At 39.6% G+C, this 17,304-nt stretch overlaps 1 protein-coding gene across 1 annotated transcript in view; it reads left to right on the top strand.

Moving 5' to 3' along the window:
• Positions 1–3,493: 3,493 nt before the first annotated feature.
• enox1 (ecto-NOX disulfide-thiol exchanger 1) overlaps positions 3,494–17,304 on the top strand; it is a gene marked incomplete at its 3' end in the record, with an annotated part of 49,798 nt that continues 35,987 nt past the window's right edge. The window contains exons 1-5 of the mRNA XM_079254405.1: positions 3,494–3,589; positions 3,671–3,808; positions 13,899–14,066; positions 14,141–14,347; positions 16,487–16,720. Coding sequence (XP_079110531.1) covers positions 3,580–3,589; positions 3,671–3,808; positions 13,899–14,066; positions 14,141–14,347; positions 16,487–16,720 — 757 coding nt within the window. The 5' untranslated portion in view covers positions 3,494–3,579. The remainder of the gene's footprint in view (positions 3,590–3,670; positions 3,809–13,898; positions 14,067–14,140; positions 14,348–16,486; positions 16,721–17,304) is intronic.

The following is a 17,304-nucleotide window of genomic DNA, read 5'->3' as shown; positions in this document are numbered from 1 at the left end:
AAAAACACGTCAACAAATATGTCTGTGGGTATTTTGGCAGAACTGAAAGTCTGAAGCATCTTTTACGTCTTGTGCAACCATGAACACACACACACACACACACACACACACACACACACACACGTGAACTTGTTTGATGCTGAAGAAAACTTAAAACAAACCAATTAATAAAAGTAATTATTTCATGTCATGACTAAACTGAATATATTTTTTAGACATTTATTCATGCTTATTACCTTTCTTTCAGTCCTGCTGAACATCCATTTCTGTTATTAATAAAAAGCCATCCGTGCTCTGAGGTAAATTACAAAGAAGCACAGTGTGGATTTCGCTCCTTACCTCCCACTGTGTTGTTAATTGGGCCACTCAGAGGCAGAAGTGGAAGCTGGTTAGACTTGCTTGCTAACAGAAACTACCAGCTCCCACTGGATGCCTGTTTACTCTGCCTCCTAAAGAGGACATATGCTGTACTTCAGAATATGTGTGAGTAAACAGAATGTCATTCTGTCCGTTTCCTCTCCAGTTTTGTTGTAAAGTTTGTAGCACAACCTGAAAAATACTAAGCTAAAGGCAGCAAGTGTTGTTTCCAAAACACTACTGGTTATAAAGCAAAAAGTATGCTGATGATTAACATTTTTAACACATTTATATTCACATTTTACAATCCTGCTGTAGGTTCTCTGTTATGGACTGAAACTACAAAACACAAAAATATAGACATAAAATGGTTGAATAAAAAATTCATATGGCACTAAATTATACAAAAAACCTTTTTTTTTATTAAAAATGTGGCAATAATTTTCAGCTGTTTTAATTTATCTTTGTATTAATTCTCCTATTTATTTACTTGTCCATGTAGAAATAAATAATGTGGGGTATAAGAAATTCGGACTGCGTCATTTGTAGCGCGGCCCGGAGTTACATGACCTTTTTTTCCCTCGAGCCCCCAATGATCCTAATGTATCTCTGTTTTTACCTGTTATAAGGCGGCGCCGGTAAAACTGGCTGCGTGGTCTAAGTTTTCAGCTTGGTTCTGTATTATTCTTTTGTCATTAATGCTAATGTCTGTATGTCAAACCCTGGACAAGCTGGTTTGAACTTTGAATTTCCCCTCGGGAATGAATAAAGTATCTTTGATTTGATTATAAATGTGGAAAGAAAATGTATAAGACACCAAATTAATTAAACTATGATGTGAAAACAGATACAAGTATAAATCCAAAGTAAATTTAAAAGCCTAAATGATGATTAAAATATAAATTATTGCCTTATCAATTTTTTTTTTTTTTATACATTTTAATATTTCTGTGTTTTTTTAATGTCAGTTTCAGTCCTCGTTAATCTCATGTAACTGACTTGTATTTCGTGAGGCGACTGTTTGCTCATCTTCGCTGAGAAGTCGTGTAGAAGGACACAGGAATACTTAGACCCAGTATTTGCCCAGCTGGATCAAGGCCAGTGTTGCAGTTCATAATCTAAATATGCTTTTAAATCAGGTTGCGACAGATGATGTTTCTATAATACTCACCGAGCTCTCCTTTGAGTTCTCTCCACTCAGTAAAAGTCAGTCTGATGCTGACTTATGTCTTATCTTACTCTGTCCCTTGCTCTCTTTTTTCTCTCTTTTCCTCTGATAATATCCACTTGAGTACCTCAGTCACGGTGTGTGTTCAGAACAGCAGCGTGTTGATATCCAGTTGCTGGCGTGTGACGCTCATAAAGCCAAACTCAGCAGGAAACTGATGCTGCTGGGAGACAGCCGATCCAGGAATTTACATAACAGACGTCACCGCATCACCGAAACCAGTCAGAAATGCATATTTTCACAGTCATAAAGTCATTTAAACTATTAAAGAACGTAAACCATGCTCTGAACAGAAATATTTCAAGCACTGATAATGTTTCAGTTCAGACATGAATTGAGATGCAATCGTTTCCTGTATCTGTGTCATCTGCTACGTTAGGAGAATAAAAGGAGGTGCTGAGTCTGTTAGTTTGCTTTCTTCTGCTCTTGTTCTCTTTTCTAACGAGAAATGAGGTCTATCACTTTCTCTACAAAAGCTAAAAGGAGAGATTTTCCAATGGGGAAAGCAAACATGACTGAAACTAAAGATCCGCAGCCTCATAGTCCCAGAAGGAAATACCCACTTCTCCCAGTCTGCTCTCCAAGGCTTCATGTTTTACACCTCTAGTCAGCGATGCTAAACTTCCCACGCAGCGTTTCTCCTTTAAAACAAGGGTGGGCAAGGTCGAATCTCGAGGGCTGCAGACCTGCAGGTGTTAGTAGTTTCCCTGCTGCAACACACCTGACACACATCAGACTTCCTCAGCAGACTTGTGCAGTTTGATGAAGTCTGTTAATTAAGTCTGATGTGTGTCAGGTGAGTTGCAGCAGGCAAACTACTAACACCTGCAGGACTGAGGACCTTGCAATGGCCACCTCTGCCTTATAACAAACGTCTCAGTCTTTCCTCTGTGTCTGGTATGCTGTTTGTTTCTTCTCCTATCCTACCACAGGCATGGTGGGGAATAAGGGGGATTGTTGCATCTGTTACTTTACAGCTTGGATTTGTTTTATTGGCAAAAATGTCACAATATTTCATAATGTGAATTATATTCTGTCTCTAAAACAAACTCTGAGATGGAAATAATGAGCCTGTTCGAGGAGAAACTAATAGATCAGCTTCTTTTACACCTGCTGTAACAAAATGATTTGTGTTTTATGGAAACAGGTGAATTTTGGGTTTAAAAATATCTTAAGTTAAAGATACTGAATAGTTCAGATAGCTGAATCTTTCAAACAAAAGTTATCAGCCGTAACTCTTCCAGATAAAAGATGGGAAGCTATGACGGAGGTAAGCTGTGTGCCGGCCCAACAGCTGCCCAGTGATGGGGAGTTTAGTGTGTGTGTTTTATTTTTTATTTGCAGGCCTTAGCTTTATATTTTCTCCCCAAACTACCATTTAAACATTTGACATCTCCTGCTATAAGTTGATGATGAAGGTGTGTTATTGTTCTCTAAAGAATTTATTTATGATGTATCAACTCTTAATTATAATTACAGGCTAAATAGAATTTTCCAGCTTTTTGGAAAAGACCCCTCTACCCTGTGTCGGGGTGTTTTTTATCATCTGGAGAATCTGGATGCTCATCAGAAAACTGACCTCAAATAAAAAAGTTCAAATTTAAATAAATTTACTGAGAACGTAGAAGCAACAGGAGACAAAGGCATGAAGGTGTGTGTGTGTGCACACATCGAATGTTTGTGCATACTTGTGAGGGTGTGTGTGTGTGTGTGTGTGTGTTTTGACTGTCAGCTGGGATCACAACTTTGCTTTTTCATCACCAAAACATTTCTCAGGTTTTGCGTCATCATGACTCATTGATTCGTGAGGTTCGATCTCAAACCTCGCCATCATTTTAACCCTTTGTTCCTTTGTCTTCCGCAGGTAGGCTGTGTGTGTGGATCAGACTGGATGAGCCTGCCAGTTCATCCAGCCGTCCATCCATCCTGTCGGTCAACCAGGGAGAGGATCTGATGACCGGACTGCAAAGGCAGGAGAGAGAGGACCACCTGCTATGGCCAGCGGTATGCAAAAAAACCTGAAAATAAATGTGGATTTTTTTTGGACTATTGTAATCTCTGACACCGGGATGCTTTTCTCTGTAGCAGCTGATGGTGCAGGCAGTCTGGGTGCGGAGCAGAACCATCTGAGCGTCCCTGTTGCGGAGCATGGAGCCTGGGCTGCAGCCATGAACAACCTGGGCATCATGCCGGTGGGCATCAGTGGGCAGCAGCTGGTTCCAGGTACTGTCTTCTGTTAACTTTGCACAACTTATATCACTTTCTATTTTTTCTTTAAATATGTACAGAAAAACTGAAGACATATATGAAGTACCAGTAAAAATTTCGGACACACCTTCTTATTCAATGGTTTTTGTTTTTTATTTTTTAATTGCAAAATACAACTGAATACATACACACTTTAAAGGAACAGGTGGAATTATGTGGTTAACAAAAAAGTGGTAAAAAAAAAAAAATTGCTTATAAATTAAACTGCTTATAAATTAAAAGCAGAGCGTAAAAAAACAATAAAAAGTAATGCACAACAAATCTACATCTATAATAAAATCCAACCTCTCAGTAAGTAAACTGCAGGTTGAAAGGACTACGTTCTTCTGCCGACTGCGACTGCTTGTGGTTTCACAGCAGCTGCTTCTAATTTACTTCATGAGTGAAACTTGATGACACGCAAAAAGAAAACTGAGCCAGAGTTTGGTTTGTAGCTGATTGCCTCGCGTCAGTTTCAGGTGTCGAACTCATTTAGTTCAACTTCGCTGCTCACATGACTTACATAGCTACTAACATGTTATGCAGCGTTTATAACAGTTCTCCAGCTCATGCGGAAACTACAAGATCAGAGGGGTTGTAATTGCCACCATGATGGCCTACAGGTCTTCTGCATAAGATTAAAGCTGCTGAGCAAAGCAGTCGTGTTCTCGCTCTCCAACACCTCCCTGCAGCCTTAAGCGAGTCTTCAGGCAGGTTGGGAAGCTCGCCAGCGACAAAGATGGAAACAGACGAGGAAAGCTGAGAAGAAGCAGTGGTCATTTCTCCAGAGGCTGAATCTCAGATCACTCTCTGCTGATGCTGGTCTGATAGTCTGCTGGCAAGCTCCCGAGATACAAATCTGACAGGATCTGCTTGGATAGGAAAGCAAATCCAATCCACAAGGACCCCACCCAGTAACCCACAGAGCCTGTAGAAGCTACCGCTAACATCATACCACAAACTCCAGATGTTTTTCATCCAACCCCCTGAAGGGATGATGGATCTGATTTTCACTTCATGTAAAAGTTACATTACAGAACAAAGTTACTGTAAATAATTAAAAATGCTGCAGATCCATATAGAACTAATAGAAATGTTATAAAATCCTCTAGCGGTGATGGTAGCACCAGAAATAGTTAGCATTTTTTACATTTTTTACAGTTTATTATTTTCCTTCTGTTTTTAAACAACATCCCAACTTTATTTGGAGCTTGGGTTGTAAAAGATGGTAAGCGTTTGTGCTGTTCTACACTTTTACAAAGAAATTATGTGCTTTTTAAATTGATCAGCGGACTTTTCAGTGACTGTTGCTCAACAGCAGGATGCGGCATAACATACATGTTAAGCCAAGGCAACTTTATTTATGAAGCACTTTCTGACAGCTACTGCTGAACATGACAGAAAATCAAATATTAGAACATAAAACAATATAATTTAAAACAATGAAACCCAAGAAAAACAATACAAACCTCTCCTTCTGGGTAAAGTGCAATGAAAAGAGGGGGGTCTTAAGTGATTTAAAATGGTCTGTGATGAAGTGTTGTATGTTCTTGCCTTTACTACTCTTACGAGAGGAAACTTGTTCCATCCTCCATGAGAAGCGAGAACTTTTTTCTTGTTCTCGAGGCTCCGAGAAGAAAATGACGTAATTTTGTTCTTTTTGACGTGTTTGAAGACAGTTCTCGAAAAATCGGGCTGGCAGAACTTTTTCCTGCATGGCTTTGAGAAGTATTGTGTGATTGGTCGGACATTTGAGGTGGGCGTGGTTAACACGGAGTAAGTATGAAGCGGAGTTGCTGCTTCTGAGTTGTATGGACCTGACGAAAAATAAGTTTTTTCTTGTTCTTGCAGCCTTGTTTCTTGGAGTATGTAACAAGCTAAAGACGTGCAGATGTGCAGACAGTTGCTACTGCACTGTTGCAAGAGTGATGTACCAGCATTTGTTGTAATAACAGCTGTAATACTCATTTGATTATCCAGATGTTTCTTTGCACAGCCTCCCCTCTGCAATCTCTTTACTAAAAACTTTTGGAAAATTGCAGGTAAAGCAGTTTCAATATGTTTGACATATTTAAAGATTCTTTCAGGTGTTTCAAACCATCTATGTAAAGAGCACAAGTTTTTTTTTTTCCCCCCAGATGAATAGAAAATGTTTTCTTTCTTCTGAAACTCCATCTTTTGATTATAATAAAAACATTTGTTTAGTCATCTTGCCTTAAAGCAATACTGCTGAACTTTGGCAGATGTTCACACTTTACTGCCCCCAAACAAATGCTTATTCAGCATCTGTCTTGCATTTCTTTGCTGAATCAGCCATAGTGCATGTTCAGAATGACCAGTCTGTTAATGTCCAGGTGCTGGTGTATGACACAGTGCCACAAAGCAAAACACAGCTGAAACATGATGCTTCAAGCCAGGAATGAACTTATGAAATGGTTTCTCCCCCTTTGTAATGCAGCAGGGCAGTGATGGCACCAGAAATGTGCATAAAAATGTCAGTGTGCCAACAAAAGGGGTTTGTTTATAAGGTTGGAAAGTTATGTGGTACAACTTTATAACCTAAATCCTCCAAAGTTGAATCTAAGCTGAGAAATGCAAGTCCAGAACTCCCCTGCAAAGTCCCAGAGCTTTTTCTGTCACTCAACACTGCATGTTCTGCACAGTGAGGCTGCACTCAAAACACACACTCAGCTGTTATTTCAATAAAAACTACGCTAAGCTTCATAAAGCCACAAATATTAATTTTGTCTGGGTCTCATTTCCCCTTAGAATTTATTTTTAAAGTTTTTGTTTTTTTTTAATACATGAGGATTATTTTTCTGAGCTTTGTCTGTGTGTTTCAACAACATAAAGCCGTGGATGGGGGCTGTCATTATATAAGTGCAAAATTGTGAGGGTTTATTAAAAGGCCACATGGGGAGATTTATATGCAGGAGTTTTTCTGCTCAAAATAACTGAAAGCTTGGACTTAACGAAGCGAAGCTGCAACAAGGACAGATGAGCTGCTGTGAGGAAGGACAGATAGAAACGTAGCAACCTAAAACCACTGGGCGGGATTGGAAATGTTCAAAAGATTGCATGTCACTGCTCTGATGATGCCATGCTGATTATTATCCACCTCTGGCAACAACTACGACTCTCCTCCCTCTTTAAACCACATGTGGGAAACATTTAGAGAAGAGAGAACTGGAGAGGAGACGAAGCAAAAGGAGCTGAATCTGAAACTGTGTGCATGCGGTCATTTAAAACCAAATCACTAAAACATATGTTTGCACTTTAACATTTTCTAGAAGGTGGTGAAAATAAAACCTCACATAAAACGTTGAAATTCCGTCACATGTAAATAAAGTCAAAATGGAACGATTTGCAAAATTAAGTGTTTTTTTTTTTTGTTTTTTTTACTTCCAGAATATAAAATGTAAATGTTTAAAGTGAGAATTCTTCTTTCAAAAAAAATATGGGCTTGTCTTGAATGTGATGATGGCAACGGGACCAGAAAAGGTTTTGAAAAGGAACTGGTGTTTGGAAAGGAACATCTGGAGCAGGAATAGAGAGCCCTGGTCCTACAGGGCCACAGTCATGCAGGTTTTAGATGTTTCCGTCCTCTAACACACCTGATTCAAGTCCACCGAATCCAACAGCTTATCGAGTTCTGCACAGTGACTCATTCATTTGAATCAGGTGTGTTGGAGCATGGAAACATCTAAAGGGACTGCACCCCTCAAGGACCAGGCTTTTAATAAACTTTTGGAGTCCTGTACATATTTTTTAGCCTCTGATCAACTCAGAAAATGAAAATGCATCATGAAACCTCAATAACCACAAGGCTTATTTCAATACTTTGGTGACATTCGTTATGATGAGGAAATATCAGTGTATATGTTGCTGGTGAAGAACAAATGAAGATGGCACGTTGCACAAATTAGAAAAGTTTCAAGCTTGCAAGAAATAAAATAAATTAAAAAAAACTATGCTGACTATGAATATCCCTTTTGAATGATGCAGCTTGATAAACATCAATCATACGTAAACACTTAACTTAGTTAAAGCTGATTAAGTAAACAGTGACATGGTTTATGCAACCAGCTGAATGAAAGAAATATTAATATAATATGCAAACAGAAGCATTTAGAGGTAGTTTTTTTTTTTTTTTTTTAAATGATAGGATTGATTTAAACCTTCACTTTTACATATGTGTGTTTTCCTGACTGATGAGCGCTCACCTTTAGGGTAATTCCAGCCAGATGTCTCACAGCAAGGCCCGTGCAGCTCCCGTCTCTTAGCCAGTCTGCTTTTTAAAATAATCGCATTTAAAGGATTTAATAATCCTTTTCTTCTGTCAGAGCCTCTCTCTCCATTTCTTTTGTCTGGCCTTCATTTTTCTCGTCCCCCCTGTGTGTGTTTTGCTTTTCTGTTCAATATTTCTTCTTCTGTTCCTCGCTGGCAGATGCAGCAAAACTCGCAGCCAGAAAAATGAACCTGGCATGACTCATTTTGGCTCCGGGGGAAAAAAAAAAAAGCTGTGAGCAAAACCAACCTCATGTGATTATGATGAATGTGCGGCACGGAGACGTGTAATTTACCTGTCGAGGTTATCGCAGACTGAGATTTAATGAGTTTTCCTAAGACCTGAAGAATCTCCAAATGCACCCTGGCTGCACATACTCAGATTTATGGTCCATTATCACTCCATGTGCCTTTTTATTTATATATATTTTTTATCTTTTTATCAGCCTGGAGGTTTCTCTGATAAGGTGTGTAGAAGCCTTTTTTTTCTTTTTCCCAAACAAAATGCTGCATTTGCAGCTCTTTAGCCTGCAGCGCAAAGTCTAATTTAATGCTAAATAAAACAAAAGATATGTTAGGAATTACTAGGGTTATGCAAAATAGTACTTACTTAAACATCGAATATTTCAGTGAAGTACTTGAACTGGAAAAGTGTTTTTAAAAATCCCAAACGCTCTAACCTTTTATCGAATAGATGAATGCAAATGCTTTAACACTTCCTCCATGGAGGCAGCGATCTTAACACGACAGCGAGTGGGGAGTGATGATACCTGAGGGGCCAATATAGTCCATCTGGACGGATTATCAGATGTTAAACAGCTTTGGAAAGCCACCATGTCTTTCCAAAAGTTGGAATTTATTTGCCAACTGTTTTTGTTACTTTTCTGTGAGCCTGAATCCTCACTCGTCTCCTCCTCTGAGGACCATAAATTCAAGGCCAGTGACTTTGAGAGATTTCAGCCTGAAACAAAAGCCTGGCTAAAGGTCACATTTTTATCCCATTAAACTCTGTAAATTGGAAGATAAAGTGGATTATGAGATTGTGGATGTTTTGTTATTTCCAGATGGTGCAGTTTTATCTGCTGAATGTCAAAAAAAAACAAAACTCAACATTACTGAATGAATTAACTGAAATGGAAATTGAATGTAAAACTACTTTTTTAAAATACCACCAGAGAAATTATAGTAATGTTTTCTTATTTATTAGAAATTATGAATAGTCAGAAAAATATGAGTCAGTTCTTGTGCCAAAGGGCTGCGACTGTTAGCCAGACTTTCTGCACCTTTTATTACAACAGCGGACCTGAAAAATCTTCTTCTTTGACCCTCCAAGGGTGTGAAGAATTCTCCATTATGTTTAACATTTGAGCTGTATTTTGCTTTGTCCAAGCAGCCTCAGAGGCTCTGATGCCTTGTTCTCAGATTTAGTTTCATTTTGACTCAATATTCTCTTTATGTCTCTGGATTAGCCCAAAACTGTTCGTCATTTCCTATATCACTTCATACTACTCAGGGTCATTGTGGGGCAGCATTATGGGCAGTTTGCGAGTCCATCACTGAGGCAGTTTGTGACAGACGCAAATAGATCACAAGTGCACAAGTCGAGTCCTAAAGAGCTTCTAACCTGCAACTTTTAGATCTGTTGCCTCTGCAGAACTGAATCAAATGCATATGAGAAAATTTTGCCTTTTGATGCAAACTGTAATGTGTGTCTGCAAAAATTGAAGGTATTAAAGGGAAGCAGTTCAGTAAGCTTGGATAAGCATTACTGCTGGAGACAAATCAGGTTCTCAAATCCATCTCTGAGTCAATCAGCAAGGGGATAAGCAGCAGCAGGTGCACTCAAGCCGCAAACAGTTAATTCGAGTTCTCCAAGAAGGGACAGAGACCATTGGACAGATCAAAACAGTCCATTTTGCATAATGGGTGATGGCAGTTGACCCAGAGAGGCAGCTCATATCACATAGACCTCACTAAGACCTGATGATCTTGGTCTCTGAGGCCTCAAGACAACTTTTTCTACTGGAACTATGTCTTGGGAAGGGTGAATGGAAGAGGGCAAAGTACCAGGAGCTTGTGGAGGACTGCTGTAGGAATGGCTGGAAGAGCAGTTGAATGCCAGTGGAGGTGGGCTGTCGGGGGTTTGCAGGTACACTCTCAGCAAGGCCTAGGCGTCTAAGTGTGAGAAGGAAAGGGGCCTTTAATAACAAAGTTGAGGCAGCAGAGAAGGCCTCTAGATGGCTGTGGGTGAGAAGGGGAGACCAGTAGCATCTGTAGCAGGGTCATACAAGGGCAAATGCAGAGGACTGATCCACCTTGGTCTGGCCAAAGCGTAAACCTTCTGCAGTAAAAAGTACAGCCTGTGCCGAAGTGCCTGCAGTTCACTCCTCATCCACTAGGGGTTCCAAAACAGAGCAAATACCCACAAAGTCCCATTTTAAAAAGACCAATACCACAGAAATAAACATGCTTACTGCAAGCGGCAACCTCCAGCGGTTAAAAGTGAAGTCTATGCAGAAGTGCATAAATCGGCAGTTCCCCCCGATGCACTAGGGGCTCCAAAAGAAAGGTAATCCCCATAGACTCCTATGTTAAAAAGACCAACTTCACAGCAGAAATAAACATGTTTACAGCCTGGTTCAAAAATTCATTTTCAGTTTATAGGTCAGGTTTACCTTCATGACAACTGTGGGGGGAGTGAATTTTTTTTCTAACTCGCCTGTTTAAAAGTAATTTAATCTCTAAATTTGGCATATTTAGGGGCGTGTCTTTTTGATTGACATGTACCTGATCTCCTGCTTCATGCAAGAGGAACATTGAACAATCAGTGTTTTTAGCCCGTTAACAACATGACTTAGCTTTAGCTCATTTACTTCCGTTAGCTGGTTAGCTCCTGCTATCTCTGGATTAGCTCGGTTAGCTCTTAGCAACAGGCAATTCAGAGTTTGTTCGATGGCAATCATCCATCATGACGCTCCCAGCCCCCCTCTCAGCCCCACCTCTTTGCCCATATTTGTATTTTCCGGGTGAGACGACACGCATGCCTCTGCCGAGATGGCGATGGTAGGAACCGCCCACCGAGCTTTAATTCAGCCCTTCAGAAACCTATGGGTGACGTCACAAAGTACCATTTTAAATTTAATATTCAGGTTTACCTTCATGACAACTGTGGCATAGTGAATTTCTTTAGAACCCATCCGTTTATAATCAATTTAATCTAAATATTCTGCATAATTAGGGGCTTGTCCATTTGATTGACAGGTACCCGATATTCCACTACACGAGGAGTGTAGCATTATTGAAGGTTTTAGCCAACAGTGTGAATTACCTTTAGCCTCAGTTCAGCCTACAAGTGACGTCACTGAGGCTCTATCCATCTTTTATATACAGTGCAGACTATAGTCAGGCCACTTGGTGGAGGGTGTAGGTTGTAAGATCTGAAACACCCATAGATACTAGGATACACACTCATGATGTGTTAAAGTTAGAGAAGATGTATGAAAAACAGATCAGTCCTCTGAAACTTTGGTGTTGTCATCTTCTTTTTGCCTCAAAACAAACAGAAATGTGAAACACCTTAATTCCTGTGTGGTGGTGATTGTTTCCTCCGACATGTACTCGGTGCCGACTGTTCAGGCCAGTGGAGGTGAGAGCCTTCACAGTGAATCAGTGCTGCATTCTGTCAGTCGTCCACACCAAGAAAAAGCTAAAAGCAAAAGAAACATTCGTTCCTTACAGATTACTACAAAGGACGTTTGTCATTTCCTCGTGTGACAGCTTCCCTCTGCTGCGATGTACGTCACTCCTGTGGAGTTGCAGCTGCATTATCCTGTATTGCACATTATCATCCTGTGCAATACAGGATGATAATTAAATAATTATCATCCTGTGCAATACAGGATGATAATGTGGGGACGTTTTGTTTCCTTTGCATCTCTGTTATGCAGTGTTGAAGGTGGGAGCTGATTTAGATTTAACTGTGCAAGAGAAGCATTTCTCCTGTCACCTCTGCTTTCTTGCTGTTTATCTCGCTTCTACTCTTTCACTTTTTCTGGAGAAAAGATGTAATCTTTTCCTCTTTTTCTCGTCTTGACAAGGTTCTCTTTTCCACCTTTTCCAAAAGCACATCTGAAGATATTTTCATTATCACAGATCTCAACCCGAGTTTTCCCTCTTTTATGCCTTTTTTCTTTCTCCCTTGACATTTTATGTTTAACTTCCCCTTTGGTTTTCTTGTTTTTGACGCATCACACAACAGTTTCTCAAGCTTTCCTTTATTTCCTATGACACTAAAACAGATGGAAAGGAGCTCTGAGCCCTGGTTTACAGATCCAAACATAAGCCATTATGACAAAAGCAAGACGTACAGTAACTAGATCAGATACATCTGGATGATTTCATAACATGCACATTTCATAAGTTTTAATCCCCACTCATATGCTTATATTCATAAAAATAAGTCTTGATAAATCTGTAACTTTAGGTAAAATATGCTATATATATATATATATATATATACACACATATATATATATATATATATATATATATATATATATATATATATATATATATATATATATATATATATATATATATGTGTATGTATGTATGTATGTATATGTGTATATATATATATATATATATATATATATTCATGTGTGAAGTAGAAAGGGAATCACCATTGGTGCTGACTTCTTGTTACTTTTTGTTCAAGTATACTACAACTGCTACCAGTGTTTTACCGTAACGGTAAAAATAATCTCCTGTGTGTCATCTTTTATCAGGTTTCATGTCTACATCTCATCCTCTCTTCCGGGATCATTTGTGTTTCCGCCGCCTTGTAACTTTGTGTGTGAGCAAAACAAAATCATTTTTGTTTGGAGATTTGATTTAATTTACATAATATAAAAACACTGATCATGCTTTATGCTGAGAGTGGATGGGCTTTGCAGGAAAAGGGTCAGGGGTGTCAGGATTTAAGGTTTGTTCATGTAAAATAATCCCAAAAGTATCCTGTCATAAATGAAAAATGCAGAAATGCTACAGAAAGATGGAGGAATCTGATGATTTGATTCAATCATGTTGCATATTTTCTGAGGAAGTGTATCATCCTGCCTTTTGCTTTTCAGTATTTATTAATATTAATTTATCTGCTTACTATTCTGCATTTTTAAAGTTCTCTCATGTCTTACAGTAAGTCACAGAATCCATCTACAGCTCATCTTGTTCACTTAAAATGCTTTATTTTTTAAATGGCCACCATTTTTCTACTGAAAAGTGAGTTTTTGTTGAAAATAGCCGGCATAGTTAAAAAGATACCTGAACCGACAGGCATTAAGTGGCCATTTAAAACTTCCTCGTCCCAGGATGAATGTGTTTTAGTCCACAGGGTTCTATAGAGCCATAATTCATTGGAATAAGCTCCTAGGCCCCACATGAACAACTGAAAAAGCTCTTAGTATTAAAATTCCTGCAGATGACCACATGAAAATATTGATTTAAAGTGAGACTTAATTCAGTGAGTCATTTTATCTTGTTAGAATAGCATATCAAAAGTTTAGGGTTTCATTTCAATGTAAATGGCATGAAATGCTACAGAAACCTGCAGAAATGTGTGCTAATAACAAACAACGTGATTGTACAAGCAGCACCTACAGCTATGAGAACAGGTGACCATGACTGCAGTCCAGTTCTGCTGCCTCCTTGTCATGTAATGTTGGTTAAAAGAACAAAAAATCTGAATCTTTGTGTTATCTGTTGTCGTTTTGTTCTACAGACTCTCTGTGTCTCCAGAGATTCGAACCAGGGTTGGGCCTCATCGCACCAATAAACCCCATGATGGCCGGCATCAGCCTGGTCCCACCTCCCCCCATTCCCCCTGATGTACCTCTCATCAAGGAGATTATCCACTGCAAGAGCTGCACTCTGTTCCCTCAGAACCCCAGTAAGACCTTAGGATTCGGATTAATACCAGTCATGATAAAACTCCTCGGCCTTTCTGATCACATCGTGTTTCAGATCTGCCCCCTCCCTCGACACGGGAGCGACCCCCTGGCTGTAAAACGGTGTTTGTTGGAGGTTTGCCAGAGAACGCTACAGAGGACATCATCAGGGAGGTGTTTGACCAGTGCGGGGAGATTGTCGCCCTCCGCAAGAGCAAGAAGAACTTCTGTCACATCCGCTTCTGCGAGGAGTTCATGGTAGACAAGGCTATGTACCTGTCAGGTGGGCAGGTTTAAGGCTTTCTTCATGCAGTCGTATGGGAGAAAAATCCCAACCGTTTCCTGGAAATCTTTTCTTTCTCTAATTAGAGGAAAGAAATGAGATGACTGGAGCATATTTCAGGTAGTCAGGCTGGAGACACACTGGTTGGGTTGTGAGTCCATCAGAAAACCTTGTGACAGGTTGAAATATTTGACATGCAGACGTCATCAGTGAGGTTGAACTTTGTTCACACAGCAGCTGATGAACCCGCTTGGCAGGATGGATTCTTGCTGCTTCCGTTAGTTTACAGCTGGATTGTAATCGGAACTAGTTGTTGGCCATGACATTGATTCAATATGTCCTCAATAAGATTTTTATGCTGTTTGCACTAATATTATCATCACAAAGCATATTATTGACTGATTGAAGTGAGGGTTTGTTAAATTCTAGATTACCTGGATAGGTTACTAATGCCATCTCCTCTGGTCCTTTACACAATTAGAACGGTTACCTGATGTTTTTTCATTCGTAATTAATCATTCGGAAATAAATTATTCAGAATTAACGTATTCTACTACGAGTTTACATGAAAATAATAATTCCGAATGAACGTTTACATGAAACACGTCCTCACTTAATTCCTTTTTAGAGCGGCGGGTTGCGAAGGGTTCTGATTGGACAGAGGGTGCAGGTGACGTATGACGTATACTGGAAATAAATAAAGCTCGCTCCCTGCTTCTCGTCTTTTCAGTCGTAACGTGTAAAAACTACATAATAAGTACCAGTTTCGTTGCTATTTTTGTAATAATTTTGAAGTAGCAGCTCAACACCAGCATACTACTTCACTTTTTGCAGCAACTAAGAAGGAGAATAAAGATAGACCACCGAACACGGAAGGCAAAACAACGCGCATCATCGGGACAGGACAAGGTAACGAGCATGCTCAGAACGACCAGAATTGACTTAGAGCGGAATGAAGGTTTACATGACAGAGGAATTAAAAAGTTCGGAATTAAAATGCGAATAAACCAGACACTTACATCAGAATTAAGTTTAATTCCGATTAGAAATCTGCATCAGGAATTGAGTGTTTACATGGTCGTTTTTCATCAGTTTGAAGCGAAATTAACTTTTATTGGGTATTAAACAGGAATTAAAACTCCGATGTTAACGTAGCAAACATCATTTCATCAAATAGTTTAGAAATTTGTCTGACAGTCAGACTGCTTCTGTTTGACTCTCTGTAGCCTTGATTATAATGACGATGTAAATTCTCATTCCTTCAGTAGATCTCTCAGATATGTCATAGACCAGCTTGGCAACCGGTGTAGGTACCAGGCCTCCTCAGGTGGTCAGATCTACTTGGGAAAGCACCTACCAATGACGTGACACTATGATGAGCTCCATAGGAGTGCAATAAGATGCTTGTGGTCTCTAATTTATCTATAGATATTCATATCCTACAAAAAAGAAGTACAATCCCACTTCACTGAAGAAAACAACTTCCGTAAGTTGTCCGGACCAACCACAATTGCATCCAGCTAATCATTTACTGTGACATCACATGGCCCTGAGCAGATCTGACCACCCAAGCAGATATGGGTCTCAAGAGTCTCATCAGTTTATCTGACTTTGTCTGTATGCATCTGTTGGTTCATTGGTTTGGTATATTGATTATTTTTGCTGTACTGAAGCTGTGTTAGGCCGGTAATAGACTGGCTGTCTATCCAGGTTCTACCCTCCCTCTCGCCTGGTAACTTCTGGGGTAGGCTCCAGTTTCCTGCGGCTCTGCACTGGAATAAACTGGGATAGATAATGGGTGGAAGGTCTCGTTGAATATTATTTGAACAAAAAAATTCTCTTGTTGGGACCATGTTTCTTCACTGTCAGTTGCACCAATATGGTAACTTGTTGAAGCAGACTAATTTGCATATCAAGACTTCTGGAGGTATTTGTTTTAGAAAAGCGACGAGTTTATGCAAAAAAATTTTCTTGATCTTGAAAACGTTGCATTTATTCACCCTTTTTTTTAAACGGAATGTTTACCAAGTTTTATTATTTGTTTTGTTTTAATACAAAAACATCTCTAACTGCTGCTGAAAAGTTCAGGAACTTGCCTGGAAAAATCCTGCCCAACACGATTCTTTTTCTTGGCTTCAGGATATCGGATGCGCATCGGATCCAGCACAGACAAGAAAGATTCTGGACGGATCCATGTAGACTTCGCCCAAGCTAGAGATGACTTGTATGAGTGGGAGTGTAAGCAGCGCTTAATGGCCAGAGAGGAAAGACACCGCCGCAAGATCCACGAAGACCGCCTGTGGCCGCCTTCTCCTCCCCCCATCGTTCACTACTCTGAGCACGAGGCGACGATGCTGGCAGAAAGACTGAAAGGTGAGAGGAACTCGGGTGACATCATACAGCTCATGGTCCTTGTTACAAAACAATTTATGATGTAGAGCACTTCTAATATGATTTACTATCCTGACTTTCCTCTTTGAAGATCTTTGCTCTCCACTTTTCTCCATTTTTTTGTTGCAACTCATAACATTAGCAACGTTGACATTTGTTGTAATCCGCGGTAACTGGTACAAACGTCGGGTGTGTTAAGCATCAAAAAGACAAAAGACAGCTTCAACAAGAGAACGTTCCTTTTTCCTTCTTTACTTCATTCTTCTTCTTTTTTCTTACAACACAGACAACAACTCGTCAACATCATGAATTGGTCTACAGTGCCACCTTGTGTTGTGGAGTAGCAACTGAAGACACAACAACATTGTTTTACTAAGAGGTTAGCGGGATAACGTTATTCCAAGCTGATGCTAGAACTCCCTCTGCAGGACCACAAAGCAAACTATTTCTAACAACCTGCTTGAAAGAAGCTAATGTTCAGAGATTTCCCATGGCAACCTTAGAAGTCTGAGAGCTTTCAGTTTGCAGAAATGGGAAGATATTAGACAGAAAAGCTGCAGCTTTCC

This window comes from Telmatherina bonti, assembly GCF_933228915.1.
Source record: "Telmatherina bonti genome assembly, chromosome: 15".
Classification (NCBI taxonomy): domain Eukaryota; kingdom Metazoa; phylum Chordata; class Actinopteri; order Atheriniformes; family Telmatherinidae; genus Telmatherina; species Telmatherina bonti.
This window is presented reverse-complemented; position numbering and strand designations above follow the sequence as displayed.